Below are 16566 nucleotides of genomic sequence, written 5' to 3'. Positions count from 1 at the left end.
GGGAGGCCATCTTCCTGATGTACTATTGGATGCTCCTTGTTTCATCCTGGACGGTGGCTCTGACACCCCCCCCCCACACACACACCCCTTTTCACTGCTCGCACAGCCTCTGGGTGCTGGATGTTGGGTGGAATCCTCTGTGCATTGTCAAGAGTTTTCACGTCTTAACGTCGGTGACCTCCCGTGGCCAGCTTATCATCCCAGCTGGGTATCTGATGACTGGCAGGACGTACATATTGATGGCTTGGATCTTAATCCTACCATTGAGTTGGCGTCTCAGGACCCGCCTTACACTCTCTCTCTCTCTCTCTCTCTCTCTCGCTCTCTGTATATATATATATATATATATATATATATATATATATATATATATATATATATATATATATACACTACCGTTCAAAAGTTTGGGATCACATTGAAATGTCCATATTTTTGAAGGAAAAGCACTGTACTTTTCAATGAAGATAACTTTAAACTAGTCTTAACTTTAAAGAAATACACTCTATACATTGCTAATGTGGTAAATGACTATTCTAGCTGCAAATGTCTGGTTTTTGGTGCAATATCTACATAGGTGTATAGAGGCCCATTTCAAGCAACTATCACTCCAGTGTTCTAATGGTACAATGTGTTTGCTCATTGGCTCAGAAGGCTAATTGATGATTAGAAAACCCTTGTGCAATCATGTTCACACATCTGAAAACAGTTTAGCTCGTTACAGAAGCTACAAAACTGACCTTCCTTTGAGCAGATTGAGTTTCTGGAGCATCACATTTGTGGGGTCAATTAAACGCTCAAAATGGCCAGAAAAAGAGAACTTTCATCTGAAACTCGACAGTCTATTCTTGTTCTTAGAAATGAAGGCTATTCCATGCGAGAAATTGCTAAGAAATTGAAGATTTCCTACACCGGTGTGTACTACTCCCTTCAGAGGACAGCACAAACAGGCTCTAACCAGAGTAGAAAAAGAAGTGGGAGGCCGCGTTGCACAACTGAGCAAGAAGATAAGTACATTAGAGTCTCTAGTTTGAGAAACAGACGCCTCACAGGTCCCCAACTGGCATCTTCATTAAATAGTACCCGCAAAACACCAGTGTCAACATCTACAGTGAAGAGGCGGCTGCGGGATTCTGGGCTTCAGGGCAGAGTGGCAAAGAAAAAGCCATATCTGAGACTGACCAATAAAAGAAAAAGATTAAGATGGGCAAAAGAACACAGACATTGGACAGAGGAAGACTGGAAAAAAGTGTTGTGGACGGATGAATCCAAGTTTGAGGTGTTTGGATCACAAAGAAGAACGTTTGTGAGACGCAGAACAAATGAAAAGATGCTGGAAGAATGCCTGACGCCATCTGTTAAGCATGGTGGAGGTAATGTGATGGTCTGGGGTTGCTTTGGTGCTGGTAAGGTGGGAGATTTGTACAGGGTAAAAGGGATTCTGAATAAGGAAGGCTATCACTCCATTTTGCAACGCCATGCCATACCCAGTGGACAGCGCTTGATTGGAGCCAATTTCATCCTACAACAGGACAATGACCCTAAACACACCTCCAAATTGTGCAAGAACTATTTAGAGCAGAAGCAGGCAGCTGGTATTCTATCGGTAATGGAGTGGCCAGCGCAGTCACCAGATCTGAACCCCATTGAGCTGTTGTGGGAGCAGCTTGACCGTATGGTACGCAAGAAGTGCCCATCCAACCAATCCAACTTGTGGGAGCTGCTTCTGGAAGCGTGGGGTGCAATTTCTCCAGATTACCTCAACAAATTAACAGCTAGAATGCCAAAGGTCTGCAATGCTGTAATTGCTGCAAATGGAGGATTCTTTGACGAAAGCAAAGTTTGATGTAAAAAAAATCTTATTTCAAATACAAATCATTATTTCTAACCTTGTCAATGTCTTGACTCTATTTTCTATTCATTTCACAACATATGGTGGTGAATAAGTGTGACTTTTCATGGAAAACACAAAATTGTTTGGGTGATCCCAAACTTTTGAACGGTAGTGTATGTATATATATATATATATATATATATATATATATATATATATATATACATATATCCATCCATTAGCCAAACTGCATATCCTGCTCTCAGGGTATATACACACATGCATATATGCATGTAGATGCACATGCATATATACACAAATATGTATATGCGCGCGCACACACACACACAAACACACATGTACACACTCACACATGCACACACGTCACAAAATCCCAAATTCCTTACGGGACAAACAATATTATATGCTACAACTCTTCTGATGAGTAGAATACCCCCCTGTGTATACTGTGGTGAGCACAATTTATTTTTTGCAGGCTTCATGAGCATGCATTTGTTCCTCCAAGGTAATTTAAGGTGCTTTGATTATTCATCTTGAAGCAGCAGCCATAGTGGCAGAATCAGCATAGCCAGTGCTCTAACAGCTACATCCATTAGTCACCGCACAGACATAGACACATAAAGTACATGGCCATAGACAGCGAAGTAAAGTAGGGAAAGACCAAAAAAAAAAAGTCACCTTCTCTCCCCCCTCCATGTCTCCATGAAGAATGAACTATTGACATTGCTGATTATAGTATAACTGCTTATTGTCTCTCTTTATAGTTGATTTTTTTGGATTTTCCCCCCTTTTTTGTATCCAGCCAATTACCCCACTCTTCCGAGCCATCCTGGTCTCTGCTCCAACCCCTCTGCCGGGGGGGGGGGGGGCTGCAGACTACTACATGCCTCATCTGATACATGTGGAGTCGCCAGCCGCTTCTTTTCACCTGACAGTGAGGAGTTTTGCCAGGGGGACATAGCACATGGGAGGATTACGTTATGCCCCCCATTTCCCCCTCCCCCCTGAACAGGCGCCCCGACCGACCAGAGGAGGCGCTAGTGCAGTGACCAGGACACATGCCCACATCCGCCTTCCCACCTACAGACACGGCCAATTGTGTCTGTAGGGACGCCTGACCAAGCCGGAGGTAACAGGGATTCGAACCAGCGATCCCCGTGTTGGTAGGCAATGGAATAGACCGCTACGCCACCCAGACCTCTATATTAGATATTATTCAACTTTTCAATTGTTATTACCGAAATGTTTCTGGAAGTTGTTGCGTGGCATAAGACATCGCACGCAAGGCCAACGTCACAGGTTACATTTACATTTTTGGCCAAACAATGGGGCACAGCCAAGCAGGAAGATTTGCTGGCCACCTGTGAACTGCATCCTCCAACCTTGCACACTGGTTGACGTATTGGTTTGCACTTTATTGAAGTACCATACTAACACATGCACCCCTTTATCTGTAGTAGATATTACCACCAACCCACAAAAGTGAAGAAAAAAAAGCTTCATACATCAAATCATACACGTACTGACTGTAAAGCCCTTTGGGACGACCCTGTGGTTTTGGGCTATACGAATAAACCTGACTGGATGTTGTAGTCATACGTCTTCTTAAATTATAGCATTATCAATAATAAGCTTCATTTTTGATGCATTTTTTTAATCGCTTCTAAGCAGGGTTTCATCAAATCATAAAATCAAAACGCTCAAGCAGAAATGTATGAAGTTTGTGCTACACCCCTTAACCGATCAGACAGTAAGGTTTGCTTACTTGCAGCATTTCTTTTTACAACAGCCTGGTGGAGCCTCTCGCTCACCCTCTGAAAGTGACTTGAGAAATAGCAGACTTCATAAAACTGCGGCTGAAAACCACCCTTGCAAAAACCCATTGATGAAAAAACACAGACGTAAAAACGATGTTTGCGTATCCCGTTGTGACCTGACAGTAAGGCTGCCGTGACTTTGACATACAGCCACTCAGGAAAAAAAAAAAGGGGGGAAACAGAAAACCGCCAGGCATATTTTTCAGGGCATTCTGACATATACTTGTCTAAGCTTATCCTGCATATTCCCTAATGGCAACTTTAACAACTAATACTTGAGTTACTTTTTGTAGATCAGGGCTAAATGTGCTTTTTTAAAATTATTATTCATTTTTATTTTTTATTAATTTTATGTTTTCTTTTCCCCCTTGTCTGTGTTTATGTGAATGAGGTCATTGTATATCTGTCACATATCTATTTGTACTTGATGTCATTTTGGAGGATGTTGGGGGGGGGCATGTTAGGGAGCAGGGATGGGAATTATACTGGATTTATTTCGTGACTGATTCTGTGATTTATAAAATGCAAAATCCAATAAATAGAAGTTAAAAAAAATCTGCTTTTTAGCTCATGCCTTCCACACAAAAAGTGATTCAAAAGGCACCAGAGGATGTCGGCAAATTACACCACAGATTACTCGACCATTCATTGTTCGCTCGACTTGTCATAAAAATCATGACACGTGGACACCAAGTGAGTCCAAATCTATTAGATTTTCAAATGAAACAGTGATAGCAGCATTACTCATTACTCTGTAAACGCCAGTTTGTGGTCCCCATCCCCACTACTTATCTGTGACTGTACGCCAGCTGCATCCATAGAAATGAAGCTGTGCTATCCGAGTCATCTGGTCTCCAATCATGTGCCATTGAGAGCTGTGCGTACGCTGCTTTTCAGTCCCATCAAGTGCTACTACAAGCTGATTTCAGAGTTACTCATCCCCTCTCCGGTTAAACGTCGTCCTAGATGATTATTAGTGAAATCGCCTGGCATAGTGTTTGACTGAGAAGAGATCTACATATGCACGGTGCAGGATTGATGGAGCTTAACTTTATATATAGAGTGAAGGTTAGTCGACTGCTCTTACTATGGGTGTACATTTCTTTCGTGTGCGTGCATGTGTCTGCATGCATATGTGTGTGCGTAGGCATGGCAGAGAGAGTGAGAGAGAGTGCGATAGAGAGTGTGCATGTGTGTGTGCGCAGTGTGCATGCATGTGTGTAGGCATGGGGGAGAGAGAGAGAGAGAGAGAGAGAGAGAGAGAGAGAGAGAGAGAGAGAGAGAGAGAGAGAGAGAGAGAGAGAGAGAGAGAGAGAGAGAGAGAGAGAGAGAGTGAGTGAGTGAGAGAGAGGAAGCTTTATGCTTTTGACATGGAGGCAGGGAGCTAAAAAGAGAGTTGCAAGGAGTAATATGAGAGGAGGACAAACAGAGAAATGGAAATAAAGAAAAATACAGTAAAAAGAAACAGCTCCGGTGAATCCCAGGGGCATATTTCAGCCAGTGTAGTCTGGCACCTGCTCTGCTTGAGTGTGATTGCCAGTCCCAGAAGATTGTTCCAACTCCGCATACGATCACCTTGAGAGAGAAAGTCTTTGTCAACAATGCTGCCTTGCTATTGACTGCTTTATCTAACACTGTGACCTCAAGGCCAAAGTCGCACCATCAAACCCAAATGCCCTCTTTTCTGAAGTTTCCAAAGTCTGCGGTGATAACTGAAATGTCCAAACAATGACATCATCTAGTGGAAAGTCCAAAAACAAAAAACCCAGCAACTTAAAATGCAGACTAATGGTTGTAATATCTTAGTGTTGGCTACAATACTATCCATCATATTTGTGGGAATGTCAAGTATTCCCTCTAGGGAAGTGCTACGGAAAATATAATTAATATTTCTAATGCTAATACATCATCTAGTGATTAAAGCATGACATGGAGAGGTGAGCTCACTCATAACTGGTGCCAATATTTGTAATATTTCCCAGGAAAACATCATAATTAAGGATGGCACAATGGCACAGTGGTTAGCGCGGTCGCCTCACAGCAAGAAGGTTCTGGTTTCAAACCCCGGGGTTGTCCAACCTTAGGGGTCGTCCCGGGTCGTCCTCTGTGTGGAGTTTGCATGTTCTCTCCATGTCTGCGTGGGTTTCCTCCGGGTGCTCCGGTTTCCTCCCACAGTCCAAAGAGATGTAGGTCAGGTGAATCGGCCGTACTAAATTGTCCCTAGGTGTGAATGTGTGTGTGTGTGTGTGTGTCAGCCCTGTGATGGACTGGCGGCCTGTCCAGGGTGTCTCCCCGCCTGCCCCCCAGTGACTGCTGAGATAGGCTCCAGCATCCCGCCACCCTGATTGGGACAAGCGGCTTGGATGATGGATGGATGGATGGACATCATATTTAAAACAATTGGAATGATTCACCGTACTGCAGGAGGTGACACAGTATCTCATAAAAATGGTGGTTCCCTTCCTCGCTATGCCCCTAATCCCATGCAAATACTCGCATGCAAGGAAATCAGTTACTCACAGAAAGCCTCACAAAGCACTACCAGGTCAGAGAATCCGAACCAAGAATATAAAGCATTTCACCAGCATTTCTTGATATGCAAACTGGTCCACCTTTACCCAGTCCTCCCATTTGATTTTATTATATTGGCTTTTAGTCAGTTCTGTCATTTACTCTTTGTGTGTGTGTGTGTGTGTGTGTGTGTGTGTGTGTGTGTGTGTGTGTGTGTGTGTTTACAAGCACGTCTGCAGAGATATGATTGACGTGAAACCAATGCATCGGGGGCATGCATTCAACCTCCCACTCAGATTCAATACACTCCTAACAGAAGCCCACACAATGGAGGAATGTACAATAAGGAAGACTGGGTCTGCATCAAAGAGACCAACAACCAGTACCAACAACCATAGCATAAAATAAAAACCATCAGCAAATCCCTGATCCATATCAAGTTGCAAACACTTACAAGGTGACAGTTCCCCGAGAGGCAAAAAGTCAGGTTACAGAACAGATTTAGAAAATTATCCGTACTGTCACTTATTTGATTTGAGCATCACGTGCATTGTCTTCACTTAAGTGATAAGCGGGCGCTGATTATGATGATGTGGAATGAGTGAGCATGAACGAAATAACAAACAAGGGCGCCACACTGGAGGGGAAAACAGTCAACGTTCGATAAGGCTCATTTAACCCATTAGCTTTACGACGTGGCAAGGAATTATTCAACATTTCATCATCATCGGAGAAAAACAGAGAATACAGATGAGGGAGGTGTGAACTGATTGATAAACAACACCCCTCATTTCTACAGCATCACCCAAGTCTAAAGATACCCCCACTCATTCTAACTCGTCAGGATCTTCTAAAAGCACTTGTTTATAAATAGAGAATGTGCCCATTGTGAGTGTAGATGTAGGTTTTGCGGAGGCCTGCAGAATATCCAAGTGCATGCTGTGGAGTGGGAGATGATTGCTATTTGATGATGAAGTACACTGCACAATAAGAGCCTTTGAAACTCCCATCAGCCTTTTGAAGCCCCCCCCCTCCCCTCCGTCGCCGCCGATGTCTGACTTGCTGGTGTGGGCTTTCTGCGTTCTCATCTCACCCATCACTCCTTGTTTGTTAACAGTCTCTCAGGCTACGGGCTCAGCACAGGCTAATGGGGAAGCGGCAGTGAAGGCTAATATACAGCAGCATCATATTTCATCAGGTCTCAGCCTAATGAGCTCCTGGTACACAGTACATTTGGTCGGTGTTTTTTTTTTGTTGTTTTTTTTGTGAGCATCAGGAACAACATCCCAAGACTGAAACTGCTGTGCCATAAAGAAACTTGGTGATTGGAGAAGAGCCACAGCCACCATTGGACATATGTAAGTTTGCAACTGTCAAGCTGTCACGACCGATATACATCTACCTCAGATGTGGTTTAGTTGCCAGGGCACAAATGTGAGTCAATGACATCTTTTAGACGTTAACAAGACGAGAACAAGACAAGAGACGTATCGTCCTGCCATGGACACTGCATTCTACGGTGGACATTCGGCCGAGCAAAACATCAAGCGAGAGAGAGGTCGTGGGGACGATAGCGTCATACTGTACCCCAAGGATGCTGACTTCCACTTGCGGCAGGGAAAGCCTCTTCTGCAGCCTGCAGACTCCAAACTGCCAGGACTCTCTATCCCTTCGATGGGCAGGGACGCATGTCTCCTAGAGAGAAGGACAAACAATATTAAAAAAAAACAACAAAAAAAACACCTTTTCCTAAAACATCGACAGCAAAGGGCAGATGTGTGTTGTGTTTAATGTGCGCTCTGAGAATAAAGGGACGTGAGATGAGGACTCTGTATTAATATCATCCATCTTTCCAAGGAATTTCCCTACAGGGGTTTTGTGACTTTCATGACTTTACCTTTAGGTACACCGCTTAATTTTTCAAAGCAGTGGCCTATGATACTATACTTCTTTTTTTTGGGAGGGGGGGATTTTTCCCCATTTTTCTCCCCAACTGCACCCAGCCAATTACCCCACTCTTCCGAGCCATTCAAGTCCCCCCTGCCGATCCAGGGAGGGCTGCAGACTACCACATGCCTCCCCCGATACATGGGAAGTCGCCAGCTGCTTCTTTTCACCTGACAGTGAGGAGTTTCACGAGGGGTACGTAACACATGGGAGGATCACGCTATTCCCCCCGGTTCCCCCTCCCTGCTGAACAGGCGCCCCGGCCGACCAGAGGAGGCGCTAGTGCTGCGACCAGGACACATACCCACATCCGGCTTCCCACCCGCAGACACGGCCAATTGTGTCTCCAGGGACGCCCGACCAAGCCGGAGGTAACACGGGGATTCGAACAAGTGATCCCCGTGTTGGTAAGTAACGGAATAGACCACTATGCTACCCGGACGCCTGGTAATATACTTCCACGGTCCAAGCTGCACGGTTTTATTAGCTAACTGGAATGAGTCTCTTTGCATTGAATCCCCACTTAGCAAACTTCGATGTAACATTTTATTACCATCTCAGTTTTGATGCTGCAGCTTTTAAAAGGTACAAGCATAATAAGCAGATCATCCAAAGTTAATGATTTCTATAGTAGGCTGTGTAATGCATAACACGCTGTCCGACACAGTGCTTCTCACTTCGCTCCATACAGACTGCGTCAAAGCTTTCATTATTCATGCAGTTCTGCCAACATAGTAATCTAAAGCTTCATCATAACAGCTAAGCACAACCTACACTCTTAATAATTTAAATACAAAACAAAGTCGAGTAATCTACCCCTCCAAAATTAACAAATCATGCAATGTGGCATTGTATCCGAGAACAATGAAAGACAAAGAGCACAAAACTGTGAGGGGCCATACAAGCCATAATATGTTCTGGCCCTCTCATATACATACATTCTCCTTTCACATACATGTATTTTCATTCTCACACATATACATTCTCCTCTCTCTCGCTCCCCCCTCTCTCGCTCCCCCCCCCACACACACAAATGTATATGTGAGTGAAACTATATATAGCATATATCAAAATGCATGAATTTGTAAGTGAAAATATATAAATGTGATAATAAAAATACATGTGTGTGAAAGGAGAATGTATGTGAGAGAGTGAAAATATATGGATGTGAAAGGAGAATGTATGTATATGAGAGGGCCAGAATATATTATGGCTTGTACGGCCCCTCATACAAACATCACACCACGTATATCAGGTCACCTCTCTCAGTTCTCCCCTGTTCCCCTGTTTACTGAATGCACCAAGAGAGAATTTTCTTTTAATGAAATACTGTAAATCTCAGCATGGCACATTGAAATATAGGGTATGAAAAAGCGAACACGTTACAATCTAACCCAGAAAGAAGAAAAAGAACGAAACTAGGAAAAAACAGCATCAGAGACAAGAATAAAGCTCTCTGTCATCTTAGGGGAGAGCGAGCAGGTTCCTTTCCAGCATCTTTGTAGCTTCATGTAGGGCACTGAAGCCCCAATCTTTTCAACATTTCTCTTCTCCATTAATGTAGCTGCATGCCATTTTTCTCTCATCTCTGTACTACCGAAGCTTTCGGTGACCCTTCTCCACCTTTGGCTTGGGTCCATCTCTCCATCTTTCCATCTTACTGTCCATCAAAATTAAAGCATTTCCATCTCTCAGAAGTTGAGGTGTTCATCACACACACACACACACACACACACACACACACACACACACACACACACACACACACACAGCTCAGTGCAGAAAATCAAAGACATTCCCTCTAATGGGATCCCTAGCTGGCAGTTTTATGGTGCAACGCAAGAATAATCAGACAAGTATCTTGAAAGAATCTGGATAGTTAGATCATTATCATTTGGCCAATAGCCACAGCTGCCAAATACTCAATTAAAACCATATTCCAAATGATAAGACACATGTAAGATTGCCCCTTGGTTCCGCTGCCGTGAACTTTGAAAAAGCATTTCAAGCACTGAATAAAACATCCCTCCTGCTTTATGACATAACAGCCAACACCAAAAACAATTTTACGCAGGCTTCCTTTGCATGGAAAATTACACCCCTGCACTCAAGCCCTGACTAATATCAATGGCTAATTGTATCAAGGCTGGTGCCATTTGCTGCTGTTTCGGCATAATGAATTATTAATTTAACAAATTCTAATGGCTCTGCCCTGGCTGAGTTGAGAGCTCTGGACCTTGAATTCTCTTCCTGTCTTCGATTAGTTGCTGTGATGGCGCTGCAGCAAGTCAAAGGAAGAGGACTTCCGGTCCGCCAGAGTAATGGCTGATAGGCACAGGTCAGATCCAGTTTATTATCACCACACAATGCAACTTTTTTCCTGAAGCTGTTCCAGATTAGGACTGAACAGTTTAACTTTGCAGCATTTACACTGTGACATACGCATGTGCAATAGTCATATCGCAAAGGATGAATCATCCATCCATCCATCCATCCATTATCCAAACCGCTTATACGAAGTCGGGTTGAGGGATGCTGGAGCCTATCCCAGCAATCATTGGGTGGCAGGCGGGGAGACACCCTGGACAGGCCGCCAGTCCATCGCAGGGCCGACACATTCACACCTAGGGACAATTTAGTATGGTTGATTCACCTGACCTACATGTCTTTGGACTGTGGGAGGAAACCGGCGCACCCGGAGGAAACCCATGCAGACACGAGGAGAACATGCAAACTCCACACAGAGGACAACCCGGGACGACCCCCAAGGTTGGACTATCCCAGGGCTCGAAGCCCAGGACCTTCTTGCTGTGAGGTGACCGCGCTAACCACTATGCCACCGGGCCGGCAGGATGAATCATGTTACGCTAGACATTTTACTGCTTGAGAAAACCAAAACTAGCGAAGTTAGCATTTTCCAAGACTTATCTTTGAGAAAAACAGCCTAATCCATCTGACAAATAATAAAATTTAGTCTGATTTAATGACTTCTTGGTTGCTGATCTTGCATGCATGCAGTGCGTGCACAGCGAATAAACAATCACAAGCTAATTGGTCAGAACTAAAAAGTAAGCAAAGTGTCGTGTGTGGAATTTTGCACCACATAACCTCAAAATGAGTGAGAAGGAGGGCAAAAAAAAAAGAAGACAAAAAGCATTGCTGGGGAGAAGAAATGCTACCTCCACTGAGTGATTAATACTTAACAAATGAATCTTTTGAAGTTAAAAACTGCATATAGCTGGTGAAATGATATAAATCCTGTTTTTCTTTGATATCACAATACAAGTAAAAGAAAAAAATTGCAAAGGCAGCCCCCCCCCCCAGTATCATTCAGCCCTATTCCAGATGTTGACTGGGCTCAGAGTCACTGTCCTTCTGGAAAATAAATCATCACTCCAACGCCAATATTTGAAATAAATCATCGCTTCCTATCTGACTGTGCTAATATACACAAGAAGCTAGGTTTTACCAAACTCCTGGGAGAGGGAGCTTTAATATGAGAACAATGCCCGAAGAAGAGCTGAAGAGAAGAGAAGAGCTAAAAGAAGATATGAAGAGAAGAGCTAAGAGTAGAGCTAAAAGAAGAGCTGAAGAGAAGAACAGCAAAGAGAAGAGAAGAGAAGAGAAGAGAAGAGAAGAGAAGAGAAGAGAAGAGAAGAGAAGAGAAGAGAAGAGAAGAGAAGAAATCCTGTTTAATCATCCAGCCAGGCTAAAGAGAAGTCTCAAGGACAAACAAACAGCAGACTCAGAGCCTGACCTATTGCAGCATGGCTGGGCATATCTCTCCCTCAGTTTTTCTATAGCAACAGTAGGCAGTAAAAGAGACAAGAGGAGACGACAGGCTTGTGTGATCCCGGTGGAAAAAGCTGAGATAGGGTGTAAGACAGTGCTGGATTGGTCCTGAAAAACAGCACCATAATTTCTCCTCCTGGCAGAGAGACATGATGAATCCAACTGCCCTGACACACAGTTGGCACCGTGCCGGGGGATGAGCAAGCTCTTTTTAGGTTAAATTTCAAGTGTATTAGGTACCAATCAGTCTCCACATTGCAACCTTGTCAGAGAAATATCCTCTCTGCAGATAATAAACTTCAGCTCTCCAGCTAATTGTGCATTACTACGCCCCTATCTAATTAGAGGTCATCTCTTGAAAGCAATGGAGCATGGTGGACAGCAGAACCATCTCTTGAATAAAATGAACAACAGCTTCTGCAATGAACTACATAGTCATTGCTTTTGCACCTTGCTGTTTTTTTCTTAATAATGGAGCACTGCAAATATTTTTGCATGAAACCGTACAACCTGACCTGGATATGTGTGTGAATGGATTGGAAGTGCCTTTCTTGGCGCTGTTGTTTTTGACAAGCTTTGAAAAAGCCTTTGCCCTCCAAAACAAAAGCCCAGCCAAGCTTTGTTCCCTTCATTCTCATTGCCGTAATAATGGGGAGGTTGTATAATCCCTGCCTCCTCGTCTCCACAAGTCCCTGCTGAGAATTACAGGGAAATAAAAGCCACATATCCTGCCAAGGCTCTCCAGAATACCTCCAGTCAGCTACTATTGCAGCTTTCTGACAATCTGTGCCAGCCTCCCGGTTTTTCCCCCCTCATGTGAAACCAAACCTGCTCGTAAAGGAACACCAAATCTGTGGTGCTTCGACAGGCCCATTTTCATGGCCAAAACACTCCGGAAAAACTGAGATTTCGGCTTGCGCTCCGCATTCTCAGACGATCCACATGCACCAAAACGTCCATCCATCACAATATAAAGGCTCACTGAGCACGAGTAAACAGACATAAATAACAGCGGCGCAAGTGGACTTTGAAAAGATGTTCAATTATTTCTCACACGCTCAGACAAGAGCATCCGTCGTCCTCCACTCTTATCGTCTGTTGTTTGGTGTGATGGAGTGTCTGGCTATGCCTCCACTCTTATCTTATTGTACCACGTTAGTCCGGCTTAACGAATGACTGCTGTAGAGGAGTCCAGCAGGGTGGGAGGTAGCAGCATCATATCATAAAGCAGTGACTGAGGAATAATCCCATGAAAAAAAAACAAAAACAAAAAAAAAAACATGTTGCTGTCAGGTCATCCAGGACTAATCACGTCCGAATGAAGTCATCCATTCTGATTACCGAGGAGTGGACCAATTAAACGCCGCCATGTTGTTATTCCTTTCTCATTAACGATGGCGTATGCATGAGAATACATAATCCCTTGTGCTGACAGGTCTCCAATCTCTGCACACACGCACGCACACACGCACCGCTACCACACTACAGCAAAGCAACCCTCTGGGAGCGGGGCTTATTTATAGCATCCTGTGCTAAATTCAGTGGATTTTCCATAATTAATGATGCTGAGACCTAGTAAACCATGTCACACACACACATACACACACAAAAAAAAAAAAGTTAAACAGCCAGGCACACGGGTATGTTGTGACGAGGTGTGTTAACGGAGTGAAACATGTAAGTGAGACTGTGACACTACGCGGCGTGCTGTCAGCAGAGTGCTGCGTTGGCAGCCGCAGCAGTTCGGAGCAGCGGCGAGCTCTGATACAGTTATCATACAATGGAGGACTTTGAGCCTACAAAAGACCTCATGGCTGGCTTTGGGTAATGCATCGGTACAGCAAAGCGACAGCAGCGGCAGCAGCAGTTTTTAAATTGGGTGGTTCCTTTTAAAAGTGATGCTACTTGAATATTAACACAAACATGCTTACAACAGCCGCAGTCTGTCTGGGGAGTGCATTAGGGGCGGCGGTGTAAGTTGTGGCGGTGCATAACAACTTTCTGTGGTCTACGGGGAGGCGTGCAGAGGGGCTCTCGTCGCTAGTTTAAAGTACTGACGGAGCCACGGTGATGGAATAAAAACAAAACTAGCCACAATTCTGTGTGTATACCGGGACAAGACGTGTTTACTTCAAGTCACCGGCATAAAACGCCGTGCATTTTTCATGGCGTTTGAACTTCCTTTTTACGCTATGAGGCTGATGGGAGTTCTGCCATTTAAATGAATCATGATGCAGAGTATCTCACACAATTAACTTTCAACACGTCCCAGAAGCAACGTGGCAGCCCGTTAGCTTGCAGAGTGTGCTGAACATTTAGCAGAGCCGTGTTACACAATTTCCCTGCAAGAGAATGAACTGGAAGCAAAATTAATCTTTAATCAATTTAAATCCTTATATCCTTGCAGAAATTCCACTACTGGGCGTCCGGGTGGCGTGGCGGTCTATTCCGTTGCCTACCAACACGGAGATCAGTGGTTCGAATCCCCGTGTTACCTCCAGCGTGGTTGGGCCTCCCTACAGACACAATTGGCCGTGTCTGCGGGTGGGAAGCCGGATGCGGGTATGTGTCCTGGTCGCTGCACTAGCGCCTCCTCTGGTTGGTCGGGGGCGGGGGACTGGGGGAATAGCGAGATCCTCCCACAAGCTACGCCCCCCTGGTGAAACTCCTCACTGTCAGGTGAAAATAAGCGGCTGGTGACTCCACATGTATCGGAGGAGGCATGTGGTAGTCTGCAGCCCTCGCCGCCTCGGCAGAGGGGGTGAAGCAGTGACCGGGACAGCTCGGAAGAATGGGGTAACTGGCCGGGTACAATTGTGGAGAAAAAAATAAATTCTATTACTATCCAAACTACTGCAATCTGCTGAGCTATGATCAAACTATGTCAACGTATACTTTGTTAAATTTAACAACCTAGTCAGTTGCCGTTAACACATTTTGTTTTTACTTTTCAAGAAAGTATTTTGTTTGCTTGCAATTACCAATATTGGATATATATCACTGGTGACACTGAATGATGATAACTGAGCGAGTTTGATTTTCGCTGCCATTCGGTAAGGATGAGTTTAATGAAATATCATTCCAAGCGAACCTTTTCGAACATCACATTACTCTCCAATATGCCTCCCTCGGGTGTCTTAAATGAGTTTGAAGCGAGTTTTAGAGATCAAAAACTCACTCCTACCTTTTAATTATAACACACACTTGTAAGGTCAATAAGATCAATTCCTTTTGCATTTGTGGCAATTAAAATTCAGTTGTAGCATGACTCAGATATAGCACGTCACCCAGATGGATGGCCATTTAGATAGCCATTTTTTTCCTCAGCACACTGATATTTGTCTTGCTGCTACCCAGTGGGTGAAAAGACACACACACACACACACACACACACACACACACACACACACACACACACACACACACACACACACACGGCAGAAAGACAAAGAATGGAAAGAATCCCCAGGCTTCGGCCCTCTCCTCACCCCTCAACATTATAATACAACATTTAGAGCAGAAGAAAAGGTGCCGGGGGAAAACGCTGTGAACCCTAGAAAAGTACAGAGACTGAAAACTGTGAACGAAAATACAGAGCAGCCACTTCCACCCTCTTTTCCAAGTCTTCATTTGGACGTAGCTGGGTCCTTCGTACACGACGCCACAGAGGCTGCGAATCCCTAAAGCCCCCAAAAAAGAGAAGCTCAATAGTATTTGGTAACCTGAGAGAAAAGCCTGTTCACACTTCTGCAGACCTGTTCTTCGTTTATTTCTTTGGCCTCATTTTCACTTCAGCGGAGAGTCCCTGGCACAGTCTTAAAGGCAAGCCCGCATTTTAACGGCATCAGCAAAATCTCCTGCAAAATCTCTATCAATCAAACTAACAACAGCAGCGCTCGACCTTGGGTTACCCCCGCCCAGGCCCAGCCCACTGCCCCAGCTGTTACAACAACAATCCCCACCGAGAAGAGTGCGCTCAGTAGAGTACAGATCTCCACCAGGCCGAGCGCCCCTTCTCGGGTGCTCAGACTCAGGTGAACAGCCAGCTGAGGGGTTAGAACCCAACTGCGGTATAAACCGAGGTTTTTCAACGGTTTTGAATCACTGCAACCATGAGAGGTCCTTGCTCATACAGTCATAACTGTGCACAGAGAACTGATTAGGCTGACAGGCCCAGTAGGATGTGAGATTAGCAGTGGACAGATACACGCACACACATGGACAGAAAAACCAGTGTGTTTCCTGCCATTATAAGATTTTGCACAGCGACCAAGTCGACTGAACAGGAAATATGGGGGGGGGGTGTTTAATATGCAGCACTCAAGCGAAAACCTCTACCTAAGAAAAACGTTTTGCTTGTCAGTCTGTGGATGCACAGCCTCCTAGGTGGACCCTCGCACAAATGCAACCAAGTCTAATATGAATTTGCACTTTCTGAAAGGAAAAGGTTTGCAATGTGACCATTTTGGTGTAATCCCAATCCTTCTTTATTTTCATAAAATAATAAACCTAGGTAATAATAATAATAAACAAATTGCACACGCATGCACAACTCACATCTACAGTCGACTCATATTGGGCAGTGACAAGGATATGCAACACTTCCTGTTTTCACTGCAACCTAGAGGAAGTTGTTCCTTTATA

The 16566-nt window shown here is 44.4% G+C and overlaps 1 protein-coding gene across 1 annotated transcript in view; it reads right to left on the bottom strand.

Annotated features, from left to right (window-relative positions):
* LOC130106761 (IQ motif and SEC7 domain-containing protein 1-like) overlaps window positions 1-16566 on the bottom strand; it is a 124091-nt gene that overhangs the window by 86078 nt on the left and 21447 nt on the right. The window contains exon 4 of the mRNA XM_056273003.1: window positions 7771-7878. Coding sequence (XP_056128978.1) covers window positions 7771-7878 — 108 coding nt within the window. The remainder of the gene's footprint in view (window positions 1-7770; window positions 7879-16566) is intronic.

Source organism: Lampris incognitus, chromosome 2, assembly GCF_029633865.1.
Source record: "Lampris incognitus isolate fLamInc1 chromosome 2, fLamInc1.hap2, whole genome shotgun sequence".
NCBI classification, from domain to species: Eukaryota; Metazoa; Chordata; class Actinopteri; order Lampriformes; family Lampridae; genus Lampris; species Lampris incognitus.
This window is presented reverse-complemented; position numbering and strand designations above follow the sequence as displayed.